Here is a 13,814-nt window from a genome sequence, read left to right as displayed (position 1 = left end):
GTTCAGAATAACTATTACATAACACACAAAGCGAGGTTATTATGTACGATTTCACTGCGGTACCACCGTTAAGATGGAAAATCTACAATTTTGGCTCCAATTATATTTTTGTGATATTTTGTATATACTTTTGTTCTAGTTATGTTTTGTTGTTTGCATACCACATTGTATTTTCTTTTCTTTGATGTTGTAGTGACTGATGAAAGTCCGTTTGGGCTGAAACGTTTCCAGTGCTACCTCTAGTACTAATAAATCTACAATTAAAAATACTTAAGTCGAGTGCGAGACTTTTTCACATTTTACTATATGGTTTGGGTACCTAGTCTCTGCACCGGACTATAGCAGTGCACACGGTGTATATTCTCATCTTTTCATGGGACAACGCTGAAGATCTGGCACTGATACAATGTACAGCAGTCAGTGTGCAGCTTGTATAACAGTGTAAATTTGGTGTCCTCTAAGTAACTCACAAACAGCCATTAATGTCTAAACTGCTGGCAAGAAAAGTGAGTACACACCAAAGTGAAAATGGCCCAAACTGTGAATATTTTGTGCAGCCACCAATATTTTCACGCACAGCCTTAACTGCCTTGTACATGGAGGTCACTAGAGCTTAACAGGTGGCCTCTAGAATCCTCTTCTCTCCTCCATGACGACATCACGGAGCTGGAGGATGTTAGAGACCTTGTGCTCCTCCACCTTCAGTTTGAGGATGCCCCACAGAAGCTCAATAGGGTTGAGCTCTGGAGACATTCTTGGCCAGTCCAGCACCTTTACCGTCAGTTTCTTTACAAGGCAGTGGTGGTCTTGGAGATGTGTTTGGGGTCGCTATGGTGGCATACCGCCCTGCAGCCCAGATTCTGAATGGAGGGGGATCCTGCTGTGCTTCAGTATGTCACAGTACATGTTGGCATTCATGGTTCTCTCAATGATCTGTAACCCCCCCTCCCCCTCCCCCCACAGAGGACAGCAGCCCCAAACCATGACTCTCCCACCATGTTTGACTGTAGGCAAGAGATACTTGTCTTTGCACCCCTCACCTGGTTCCCACAACACACACGTTTGACATCTGAACCAAATAACTTAATCTTGGTCTCACCAGACCATATGACAAGGTTCCAGTAATCCAGGTCTTATGTGTGCTTGTCTTCAGCAAACTGAGGGCTTTCTTGTGCATAATCTTCAGAAGAGGCTTCCTTCTGGGATGACAGCCATGGAGATCAATTTAATGCAGTGTGCGACGTATGGTCTGAGTACTGACCGGTGGACCCCCCACCCCTGTAACCTCTGTGTATGGTCTGTGCACTGACAGGCTGATTGATCCTCCCCACCACCACTGTAACCTCTGTAGCAATGTCAGGCACACTCATTCGTCTATTGAGCGGGGATATCCTCTGGATACGACACTGAGCACGTGCACTCTGTTAGACTGTCCGTAGCAAGGTCAGCTCTGAGGAACCAGTCTTATTACACTGCTATCTGGTCATGGCCACTGGGCTGCAGCTCAGTGTCGGTGTTGGCAGTCATCTTATAGCCTCACCCAACTTTATGAAGAGCAACAATTTTTTTTTTTTCCCCAGATCCTTAGTTTTTTGCCATGAGGCGCCATGCTGGACTTCCAGTGACCAATATGTGAGTGTGAGAGAAAAGCAAATGTTACACACCTGCTCCCTATTCACACCTGAGACCTTGTAACACTAATATGAGTCACATGACACCTGGGAGAGAACAGCTAATTTGGCACAATTTAGCCATTTTCACCTAGGGGTGTACTCAGTTTTGTTGCCAGCGGTTTAGACATTAATGGCTGTTTGCAAGTTACTTAGAGAGAACCAAATTTACACCGTTATACAAGCTGCACACTGACTACTGCACATTGTATCTGAGTGTCAGATCTTGAGAGATATCCCATGAAAAGATAATGTGAGAGGTGTACTCACTTTTGTGATATACTGTATATAGAAGTTTGTAGTCGGTGTGGCTTGTGGCTGCGTTGCCGTTAATCAGTTACACAAAGCTTGAGAAAGGTTTGGCAGATTTTCAAGGAACACTCCTGTTGAGAACTAATTTTTTTTTTTACCATTTATGTCGCTCCTCTAGTAAAGAGACTTTTTGAAAAGATGCAATTGATAAATCTATCTTTGGGTATGTACGCACAATGTTTTTATTCAGACAGCGCAGCTGACAAGGTTTTCCTAGGCGAAGACACTTCAGGAACAATTTGCCTTTTTCCTGATGTGGCATTGCTGGCGATTTTGCGGTTTTCTGTGGGTCTTTTTGCTGTAATTTCAACTATTAAGATCGTTCGGCATCCAGATGAAGCCGCCCGAAGGAGGAACATGTTACTTACTACTTTCAACAGATTCATTGCTTCCAAACACTGCATCGGTTAAAAATAAAAATTGAACATTTGCACAGCAGCGTAGTTTACACATTGCTGTGAATATCTTTTTTTGCAGCGCTTTATTGGGCTAGATCCCAGCCCTTAAACACAGTTGAAAAAGTATTGAAAAATACATTTCTGGTAAAATGTATGGGTTTGCTGTGCCTCTGCCGGCTCCTGTCTTTTCTGTTCTGCATGGCAAACGATGTCCTTCTGCAACTTCCTTCACATTGCGTCTGACAGAAGGTTTCGGGCCAGCCATATTGTAACGTCATGACGGACAATGCCAGAGGTCTCCTCAGTCCGGCAAAGAGTGAAGGAAGATGCAGAAAAGGATGTTACCTGCCAATAGGAACAACAACAAAAAAAAAAAGACAAAAGCAAGCAATACAGAGAAGCATGAAGCCAATCAAAAAAACAGTGTAGACAGCAGAAGACTGCTGATCCCAGAGAGTGGTTGCAGTAGTTACGTGCTGCAGAGGGGACATGACTGATGCAGTCAGGTCAGCAACGTCCAGGGACAGCAGAGGAGAGGCGAGGGGTAACTAAGGCCGATTTTGTCATTTTTACCAAGAGGATGTCTAAAGAGAAAAAAATGCAACCTGGGAAACCCTTTAAATGTAATAACAGAAAGGCAAGGACAGCACAAAGTCTCTATTTCTATGGAGGAAACCATCTTTGTTTCTCATGGTTAATAGAAAACTAGTAGATAAGTCGGGATACTACACCTGTCATCTAGAGTCATATCCATGTCGAGTACGATGCTTTTCCACTCCTGCTCCTCTAGACGCCATATTCGAGCCGTTCCATCTTTGCTTCCACTTACAAACCTGAAAAAAATTACTTCTGTTGTGAGTAAACTCCTCAAAGTGTTAGAGCGCCCCCCAATTACTTGGCCATCTCTGACAGTCACAAAAGAGTAAGCGGGGGAAGAAGCAACCAAATTGCCGTTTTTGCACTTTTTCCTTTAACATTTTTTTCCCCCATCGACATTGCCGTATGAGCACTTTTTTAGCGGGACGAGTTGTAGTTATGATTGATACCATTCACTTTAAAAAAAATTAAATAAAACAATTTGAATTGCAATTTGTTTTTTTTCATGGCTTGTGCGGTAAAAACAGAATTTTTGGTTCCTTACTGTAAAATCTGTTTCTTGGAGCCTCCATTGGGAGACACAGGAACCATGGGTGTATGCTGCTGCCACTAGGAGGCTGACACTATGAAAATAAAGTTAGCTCCTCCTCTGCAGTGTACACCCCACCGACTGGCATACTCTTCAGTTAGTGAGAAAGCAGTAGGAGATAAACAACAAGGTTGGAAAACCATAACCACAAACTTGAGAACTGTAAACGTGAGAACAGTCAGAACGTAAATCAGAAACTGAGAAACATTGGGAGGGTGCTGTGTCCCCCAATGGAGGCTCCAATAAACAGATTTTACGGTAAGCAACCAAAAATCCTGTTTTCTTTATCGCCTCTCATTGGGGGACACAGGAACCATGGGACGTCCCAAAGCAGTCCCTGGGGCGGGAAAAACAGACTTCCATCAGGTCAGAGGACTCACCACTGCCGCCTGCAAGATCCTTCTGCCTAGGCTGGCGTCCGCCGAAGCGTAGGTATGGACCTTGTAAAATTTGGCGAATGTGTGGATGGAAGACCAAGTTGCCGCTTTGCAAAGCTGTAGGGCGGAAGCCCTGTGGTGCACCGTCCAGGAGGCGCCGACTGCCCAGGTAGAGTGAGCCTTGATCCCAGGAGGGGGCACTCTGTTCTTGACCCGGTAAGCCTCCAGAATTGCCGTTCTGATCCAGCGAGCAATAGTCGCCTTAGAAGCCGGTTGGCCTCTGCGCGGGCCACCAGGAATGACGAAAAAATAATCTGTCTTCCGGAAAGTGGACGTTCTATTGAGGTAGATCCTCAATGCCCTGACGAGGTCCAGCTTGTTCAACGATCGCTCCAGAGGATGAGTCGGAGCTGGACAAAAGGAAGGCAGAACGATGTCCTTGTTGAGGTGGAAGGTGGAAACCACCTTAGGAAGAAAAGAAGGCGGAGGCCTGAGGACCACCTTGTCCTGGTGGATGACCAAGAACGGAGGACGGCAAGACAGGGCCGCCAACTCGGAAACGCGGCGGATAGAAGTGATGGCCACAAGAAAGGCCACCTTTCACGATAGGACTGACAGGGGAATCTCCCTGAGGGGCTCAAAGGGGGAAACCCTCAGAACGTCCAGTACCAGGTTTAAATCCCATGAATCCACAGGGGCCCTGAACGGAGGGACAGCATGGGCCACTCCTTGAAGGAAGGTCTTAACCTGTGGCCGAGAAGCTAAGGTCTTCTGAAAAAAGTATGGAAAGCGCAGAGACCTGGCCCTTCAGGGAAGTAAGAGCCAGGCCCGAATCCAGTCCTGCCTGAAGGAAGGCCAAAATGGAAGGCAGGGAAAAGGACATAGATGAAACGCGGTTGGACTCGCACCAATAGAAGTAAGCTTTCCAGGCACGATAGTAGATCCTGGAAGACGAAGGCTTCCGAGCCTGAATCATGGTGTGAATCACCCGGTCCGAAAGGCCAGACGCTTGTAGAACTGCGCATGAAAAAGGAAGAGCAGCATCCATACCAGGTGATGAAAATCCAAAATGTATCTTTATTCTGCCATGGTAAAATACAACGTTTCGGCCAGGTTGGCCTTTGTCAAGTATACACAATATCAAAAGTGGCCATCTTAAATAGTGTGGAGCTCACATGAGCACCAATCACCATCCAGAAGCGGCCTTTATTCAATACACATCAAAATTTGCTTAAATATCTACTAATATACCTATATATAACCAATTACATTTAAATAATGTCCCCACTGTCCATATCACATAGAAATGTACACACAGAAGGGCATAATACTTAAAATCCCATATATAAACAAACATGTCATACATCATTGATCCAATGGTTGTGTCTGTTGTCAGGTTACTATGGTGGCACCTCCGCCAATCACACGATGTCCATGAGTCAGTCCCCTTTATCCTCCAATCACAGGATGCTAAGAAAAAGAGCGCACAAAATAAATCTAACCAATCAGGATGGGCAGGGATATGTCCAATCGTCGGAGGACGCCGGCGCATGCGCACAAGGTGCACCACAGCCCGGCCACATGACCGCCCCATAGTACACCCAAGCACGCACGCGCCAGGCGTCCCAGACGCCAAAGACCGCCCGCGCCTGCGCACCGCAGAGACAACCACCCGGCCGCCCCGCAATGCAAACGAACGCGCACGCGCGAAGCGCCCCCAACCCAGTACCACCCTAAGACACAGGACACAGTAACCAGTCACATGACCGGGTCGGACACCACAGTGAAAACACACTGTGTTAACCAACCCGCCCACACACCGCACTGAGCCTGCGCTACAGGGGGAACGCAGACATAGCCATATCTATGGCAACCACCACTGCCGCACAAGCATAGCCTGCCAGGCAATAAGCCCAGGAAAGAAACCAGCTCATAATAATAAAGAATACAAACCATTTGCGGAGTAAAGAGGAAAATGAGCTCCCCCACCTATACTCAAATGAAAAAATCAACATTTATTTCAGTAAAGCAAAAAAGAAAAAAGATATAATAAAACTAAATACATATAAATCTCAATAACAAAAAACAAAAAGAAAACAAATATAAAAGCAAATAAAATACACGGAAGAGGACACGCTCACTAAGAAAGTGGGGGGGAAAACAACATCCATAAATACAACTGCTGGATTAGCCATAGCTCATCAGACCCAAATGTCATTACGACAGTTATGTCATACAAATCTGAAGATTATACTCTAAATTGAGCCCACTGGGCTGCAATGTTCCCAACATTGAAATCCACCTTAGTTCTTTTTGTTTCAGTTTGAGTTTCCCATCACCCCCTCTCCTCAGGGCCGGGACCCCATCAATTACTCTAAAGCGCAGCTGGTTAATAGAACGTCTACACTCACTAAAATGCTTAGGGATTGGTAGATCGGTCAAATTAGTACGTATCGTGCTCTTGTGCTTGCTTATTCGCTGTCTCACTTCCATTGTCGTTTCTCCGACATACATGAGTCCACACGGGCACACTATCAGGTACACAACAAATTTTGATGAGCACGTGTACCGATCCTTAATAAGAAATTTTTTCCCAGTTTGCAGATGGCAAAAACTGTCTCCCTTAAGCATATTGCCACAACAGGCACAATTGAGGCAGGGAAAGTTGCCCATCCGGGGAGGAACCAAAGTCCTCTGGATGGCCCCTCTCCCTGTCCCAATATCTGACTTGACCAATAGATCTTTAAAATTACGTCCCCGTCTATACGAAAGGATAGGGCGTGAGCCGAAATCTTGAATCTGAGGTAAACCCTTGTGTAAAATCCCCCAATGCTTATTGAGGATATTAGCAATGCCATTGCTGGCCGGACAATAGGTAGACACAAATGGCACACGTTTTTGTTTATCTCTACTCTGCTGGATTTGTAGGTCATCATCGGTCAATCTCGCCGCTTTTTCCCTATGTCCCATAACTTTCACCAATGGGTACCCTCTCCGTATAAATTTGTCACACATTTCGTCCAACCTTTTATCACAAATCCCTGTATCAGTCACAATTCGACGTACCCGAATAAGCTGGCTCCAAGGTAACGAATCCATCATTCGTCTAGGATGGTAACTATCATAGCACAAGAGGTTGTTCCTATCCGTCACCTTTGTATACAAATCGGTACATAGTTTATCATCCTGTTTGTAGACCATGGTGTCTAAAAATTGCACCTTCTCAGTTGAGCAGGTCATAGTGAACTTTAGCTCAGAATGAATACTATTGAGTTCTACCACAAAGTCAAGGAGGTCCTCACGAGTACCTTCCCATATACAGAAGATATCGTCGATGTAGCGCCACCAGGCCCGGACATGACGCCAGAAGATGGATCTGTACACATGTTGTAGAACTGCGGTCTCAGCCACGCCGTTAAACTGAGCGACCGAGAATTCGGGTGGCAGGTCGGACCCTGAGACAGCAGATCAGGCCTGTCTGGAAGGCGCCAGGGAGCGTCTGCGAGAAGATTGACGAGCTCCACGAACCAAGCTCTCCTGGGCCAATCCGGGGCGATCAGAATGACCGGCACCCCTTCCGCTTTGATCTTCAACAGTTTGGGAAGTAATGGCAGGGGTGGGAACAGGTACGGCAGCACGAACTGTGACCAAGGAATGGCCAGAGCGTCGACGCCCACTGCAAGAGGATCACGAGACCTGGAGACGAACTGCGGAACCTTCCTGTTCATTCGAGACGCCGTAAGGTCCACGTCCGGAGTACCACATCGAAGACAAATCTGATGGCAGACCTCTGGATGTAAAGACCATTCCCCTGCCGCGAGACCCTCGCGGATGAGGAAGTCGGCAGCCCAATTGCCAACGCCGGGGATATGCACCGCGGATAGCTGTTGCCTCTGCCCAGAGGAGGATCTTGGATACCTCGGCCAAGGAGCTCAGAGTCCCCCCTTGATGGTTGACATAATGCCACGGCGGTGGCATTGTCTGTCTGGATTCGGATTGGAAGGCCCCTGAGAATCCTTTCCCAGTGACGAAGGGACAGAAAAATGGCCCGGATCTTGAGGACATTGATCGGCAAAGTTGCCTCCTGCGCCGACCAGCAGCCCTGTACAGTCAAGTGGCGAAACACTGCACCCCAGCCGAGCAGGCTGGCGTCCGTCGTCACCACTTGCCAGTGAACTGGAAGGAAGGACCTGCCCTGGGAGACGAGAGGTGACGTGAGCCACCAGTTGAGAGACCGTTTGACCTGGGGAGAGAGTCGGATCGGGCGGTCCAGGGAGAAGACAGACCTGTTCCACTGAGAAAGGATGGCTTGCTGAAGAGGTCTCGAGTGAAATTGGGCAAAGGGAATTGCTTCCAATGTTGCTACCATCCTCCCCAAAACCTTCATGGCCGATCGGAAGGAGGGAGACCGAGGACCCTGGAGCACGCGTATGTCCCGACGAAGGATGGATCTCTTGTCTTCGGGAAGAAAGACCTTGGTCTGACGAGTGTCGAAGAGCATACCCATAAAAATTATGCGCCGAGAGGGAATAAGGCAGGACTTCTTCCGGTTGACCAGCCACCCGAAACGGGCTAGGGTGTCGAGAACGATGGACAGACTTTCGTGAGCCTGAGAAAAGGACGGAGCCTTGATGAGGATGTCGTCGAGGTATGGAAACAGAACCAGGCCTCTGACCCTCAAGATGGCCATCAGCGCCGCCATGATCTTCGTGAAAACTTTTGGGGCAGTTGCAAGACCGAACGGCAAGGCGACGAACTGAAAATATTCCTGAAGCACTGCAAAGCGCAGGTATCTGTGATGTCCCAGGAATATCAGAACATGGAGGTAGGCGTCCTGAATATCTATGGAACACAGAAATTCCTGAGCCTCCATGGAAGCAATTACTGAACGAAGGGATTCCATCCTTAAGTGCTTCAGACGAACTCTCCTGTTCAGCAATTTGAGATCCAGAATGGGACGCACCCTGCGTCTTTTTCCGGTACCACAAAAAGGTTTGAATAGAAACCTGTGAACCGCTCTTTTTCTGGGACGGGAACAATTACCCTGACTTTGGAGGAGAGAAGCGATGGCTGCAAAGAAACCCGGAACTAGAGCGGGATCTCTTCGAGGTCGGGTTTCGAAAAAACGATCCCGGGGTTGTGTAACGAACTCTATCTTATATCCCGAGGATACAACTTCCCTGACCCATGCGTCCTCTACTGAGGAGATCCAGACGTCCCTGAAGAGGAGACGGCGGCCAAGCCGGGGAGGTGGGCTGTCGACTAGCCGAGAGTCAAGCCGAGGTGGTTCTTCCAGTCCTAGACCTGGAGGATCTACCCTGGGAGTAGCGAAGATGCCAGGAAGGAGAGGGCCTAAAGGATACAGTCTTCTCTTGACGTGCCTGTAGCCTCTGTTGCTGCTGGGAGAAGGAGTTTGATGCCGCGAAGCGACGAAAAGGCCGAAATTGACGTCTAGGAGGAGGGCGACGAGGCTTGGCCTGGGGAAGAAGGGAGCTTGTGCCCTTTGTAGCGTCCTTAATGATTTGGTCTAGCTTAGAACCAAAAAGACGAGACCCCTAAAAGGCAGGCTGGTAAGGGACTTTTTAGAGGACAAATCCGCCTGCCAGGCCTTAAGCCAAACGGTCCGGCGGATGGCAACCGCGTTGCTGGACGCCTGAGCCGCACAAGACGCGGCATCCAGGGAGGCGGAGACCAGATATTCACCTGCGTGAGAAATCTGGTTGGCAAGTTCCGCCAGCTGTCCGGAAGGAACCCCGTCCAGAATGCCCTGACGGAGCTGTTTGGCCCATTTGGATATTGATTTTGAAACCCAAGTGGAAGCAAAGGCCGGGCAAAGACTAGCTGAGGCCGCTTCAAAGGCTAACTTCGCAAAAGATACTATGACTATCGTTAGAATCCTTCAGAGATGCTCCGCCGGACAGTGGGAGGACCGTGTTGGTGGACAGTCTGGAAACTGGAGGATCCACCGAAGGAGAAGCAGTCCAATTAGCGGTGAGCTCTGGAGAAAAGGGATATAAAATGCCAAGTCGCTTTCCTCTCTGAAAGAGTCTGGTCGGGTTCCCTCTTTCTCTGGTCATAATCTCCTCGAATTACGGGTGAGGAGCGAAAAACTTGGAAGGTGGTTTAGACCGTCTAAACGAAAACGCCTGATCTGCGGGTTCCGTAGAGCAGAGGTGTCAAACTGCATTCCTCGAGGGCTGCAAACAGGTCATGTTTTCAGGATTTCCTTCGTATTGCACAGGTAATGGAATCATTCTGTGCAGGTGATTAAATTATCATCTGTGCAACACAAGGAAATCCTGAAAACATGACCTGTTTGCAGCTCTCGAGGAATGTAGTTTGACACCTCTGCCATAGAGGACTCCTTGATGCCACAGGTTAGATTTATCGCTCCAATGAGATTCTGAACCATATCCCTCATGGTAGCGATTTGGTTCGAATCCAGCTCCGAAACATCCTCCGAAGGTGCATCAGAGAACGCCTCGCCTGACTCAGGGGAGGAGGATCGGGAGGACGCCGACCGCAGAGGAGGACCGAGTGGCGAAATGGAGCGATAAGAGGACTCAGACCGGCGTTCCTGTCTGGACCTTTTGCGACTTGCAATGGCGGGCTCGGACAGAGCTTCCTGCGACCCGCTGGCTACTGCGGGGGTCTGCAGGGGTAACCGATCCAGCACAGACACCAAAGCTTGAGACACCCGTGTTAGATCGGCCACCGATTGTGACAGAGAGGAAGCCCAGCCTGGGATGGGGGTATCACTCTCTGGCGGATCGGCCGGGGGGTCATGGGCGGTGGGAACAATCAGGTTGCTGCAGGCCTGACAGAGCAGAGAGGACTGACCTGAGGGAAGTTTGCCGTTACAGGACGAACATGCAAAGTACATGACTAAGGAAGAAGAGGAACGAGAGCGGCCCCCTTTAGAGTTAGACATTTTGAATAGGTCCCTGAAGAAAATGCCAGCGGGTTAGGGGACAGTGGGGCAGAGGGGGGTGTCAGTCTGAAGTGCAGAGCTACTCACGGCAGACGAAAAAACGGATACCAGGTTGCTGCAGGCCTGGAGGAAGATGCGGTGGATCTCCGGCGCAGATGGTGTACTCTGCACCCAGAAATGAGCGCTCTGCGGAGTTATCTGGCGAATGTGCGGGGCACAATGCAGAAAACTCCTGCTTTGAGTGTCCAGCAGCGGCGTGGAGGAAGGTGCGGAGCCAGCGTGAGATGGCGCCAGTGGGTTGGGCGTGCAGGGCACAGTTTGTCGGGCAGGAGAAAGCCCGCCCGATGAAAAGGAAGTGGGTGGAGCGCAGCCCTGGAAGTAGGCCCCAGGAAAAGCCGGGGCCTAAATTAGAAGCCGGTGACCGCCGGGAACAAACCGCGGTGCAGGCGCTGCCCGGCCTGAGAAGCGCGGCAGCCGCAAGGCCGCCACATAGAAAGGGAATCGTCGCCGGAAGTAGGCCCCGGGGCCCACATTGGAAGCCGGCGGCCGCTGTAGAGGACCGCGAGTCCGCTCTGAAGGTACGGCCGCCGGGAAAAACAGTGCGGCTGCCTGTAGGGGCGCCGCAGAGAGCCAGGATGCGGCCGCAGGAAAGGCAGTGCGACTGCCTGTGAAAGTGCGGCCGCCGTGGAGGAAGCAGCGCGGCCGGTCATCAGGGCTGCCATGCAAAAGATGTCGCCCAGGCTGCTGGGGAGGTCCGCGTCAGAAAAGGTGCGGCGGCAGCAATGGAAAGTAGGCAAGTGCCCACATCTCCCCCGCTGCAGAGAATCCGCAGAGACCCCTAAGGAGAGACCGACAGGGAAAGATACTCAACTAACATCCCACGCCGTCCGGTACTAACCTTAAGAAAGTATTAGACGTCCGTCGAGCTGGTGATGGACATCCTCGTCTCCTCCAACTGACAGGCTCTGGCGGGCGAGTGGGTGAGGGACGGGGCCAGGACCGGACTTCTGAGCACGCTTGTGTGCTAGGTTCTTGGTCCTGGAGAGGGATCTATGAGGATACGGGGTGGCAGTACACGCTGTACTCATAGTCCGCCTTGTGGGAATACAGGTGTGACTGTTCACCCTGTATCCCTTCCGGAAAACCTGAAAAGAAACGACGCACATTGAGGTAGAAAAGTGTCTAATGAAAGACCCGTGTCAACCTCCTACTGACACTAAGCTAAACTGAAGAGTATAATGCCAGTCGGTGGGGTGTACACTGCAGAGGAGGAGCTAACTTTTTTATTTGCATAGTGTCAGCCTCCTAGTGGCAGCAGCATACACCCATGGTTCCTGTGTCCCCCACCCCAATGAGAGGCGATAAAGAAAATGACCTGGCAATGGATTCTTCAGGGCGGCAGTATTACAGTGATGCCAAACGTTCACTTTTTTCGTCTAGTCTTCAGTCATTTTTTTAAAAAAAAACACCTCACACCGTTAAAAAAAAAATAAATAAAAAAATAACTGTTTCTCCATTTTCGGAGACCCTTACTAAAAGCTATGGAGGATTGTGCTAGAGGCAGAGTGCACCTGCCAGGTAGTGTGCGGGATTAATCTCTAAACCCGCTCCATACATCCCCTGCACTTGGATGCCTTATATTTATGTTATTCGGTAACCGTGTTTAAGGGAATACTGTATTCCCAAAGATAAAAATATATATTAAAAAAAATCCCCTACCTTTCAGTGTTGAAGGAAAACAGAATGCTGTCAACTATGTCCTGCAATGTAAACACAACTCTGTTACAAACAAGAAAAAACTATTTTCTGAGAGATACAACTGAACGCCAGGCCCTCTACCTTCACTGGGGGTACACACTGTCTAAATAAATCTTATAGCAGGGGGTTTGGGGGGGCACAAGACTAACACCGTATAATCTAAAAAGGTACAGGAGTCTATAGTCCAAAAATTATTTCTGTATTTCTCTCAGTTTTGCTTGTAACGTGGTAATATAGAAGACAAATGAGGGAGGATCGGCAGGGAATGCGCGGATTATTGAGCATTTGTGCCACTAGTTTAATAGAACCAGATTAAAGGGAACCCTCTGTTCCTCCAACGTTTTTAGACCACACCAATGAACATGAACTTTTATTTAGACTTTTATTCAAGTATTCCAGTAATATTTTGGTATATGCAGCTGAAAATTTTGCAAAATGAACTTCTATACATCAACTTGATGAATGTCAGCCAGCCAGGACTAGTCCTGTGAGGCTACTGCCACTAGTCTGGGTCTTTGAGTGACAGTCCCCGTATTCGTGGCATCTTCGAACTCTGCTCCTCCCGGCTACCATGTTATGGTGAGCACAGAGAACATAGGAGTTGGGAGGGAGCAAAATGCGAAGATGCCAGCACTATGGGGACCGTCAGTCACAGTCAGGGGGATGTGACCAAGTCAAATGAACCCAGACTAATCTTTATCTTAGTGAGTATTCTTCTTACTGGACTAGTCCAAGCAGATACATGCATGCCGATTTAACTCAAATATTCGCAGTTGTATAAAACAAATACTTAAGTATTTGAGTATAAGGTCTAATAGTTCATGGCTTCAGTCTAGAAGAGTTTGAGGACCAAATAGGAAAGGAAGGAAACCTTAAGCGCATTGTTAAGAAGGTTGAGGTACTCACATTATGGTCTTCAAGTTCAGACACTTTCGCAGGGTTTTCATTTCCAAAATAATAGAGTCTGATAGCGTGGTCACTGCCACCGACCGCCAAAAACATTCCACCTGCAACAAACAAAACGTGCGGGTAGTAGAATTAGACCGTGTTCACACAAGACAGATTTCATGACACATGTAAGTGAATGGTGAGAGCAGAGGAGAAGCATTGCCAATCTCTCCATTCATTCACCAGCAGGCTGATACAGCAGTCGGCATACTGGGCGGGATGGGAGTCGGTAGA

General features: G+C 48.7%; 1 protein-coding gene across 1 annotated transcript in view; it reads right to left on the bottom strand.

Annotated features, from left to right (window-relative positions):
• The window catches only part of LOC138672600 (bromodomain and WD repeat-containing protein 1-like), a 139,814-nt gene that overhangs the window by 74,918 nt on the left and 51,082 nt on the right, over positions 1-13,814 (bottom strand). Inside the window, 3 exon segments of the mRNA XM_069760737.1 lie at positions 3,112-3,213; positions 12,594-12,634; positions 13,539-13,639. Of these exon segments, the coding sequence (XP_069616838.1) occupies positions 3,112-3,213; positions 12,594-12,634; positions 13,539-13,639 (244 nt within the window).

The sequence above is a fragment of the Ranitomeya imitator genome, chromosome 3, assembly GCF_032444005.1.
Source record: "Ranitomeya imitator isolate aRanImi1 chromosome 3, aRanImi1.pri, whole genome shotgun sequence".
Classification (NCBI taxonomy): domain Eukaryota; kingdom Metazoa; phylum Chordata; class Amphibia; order Anura; family Dendrobatidae; genus Ranitomeya; species Ranitomeya imitator.
Note: the sequence above shows the minus strand (reverse complement) of the source record. Positions and strands in the feature narration are given on the sequence as shown.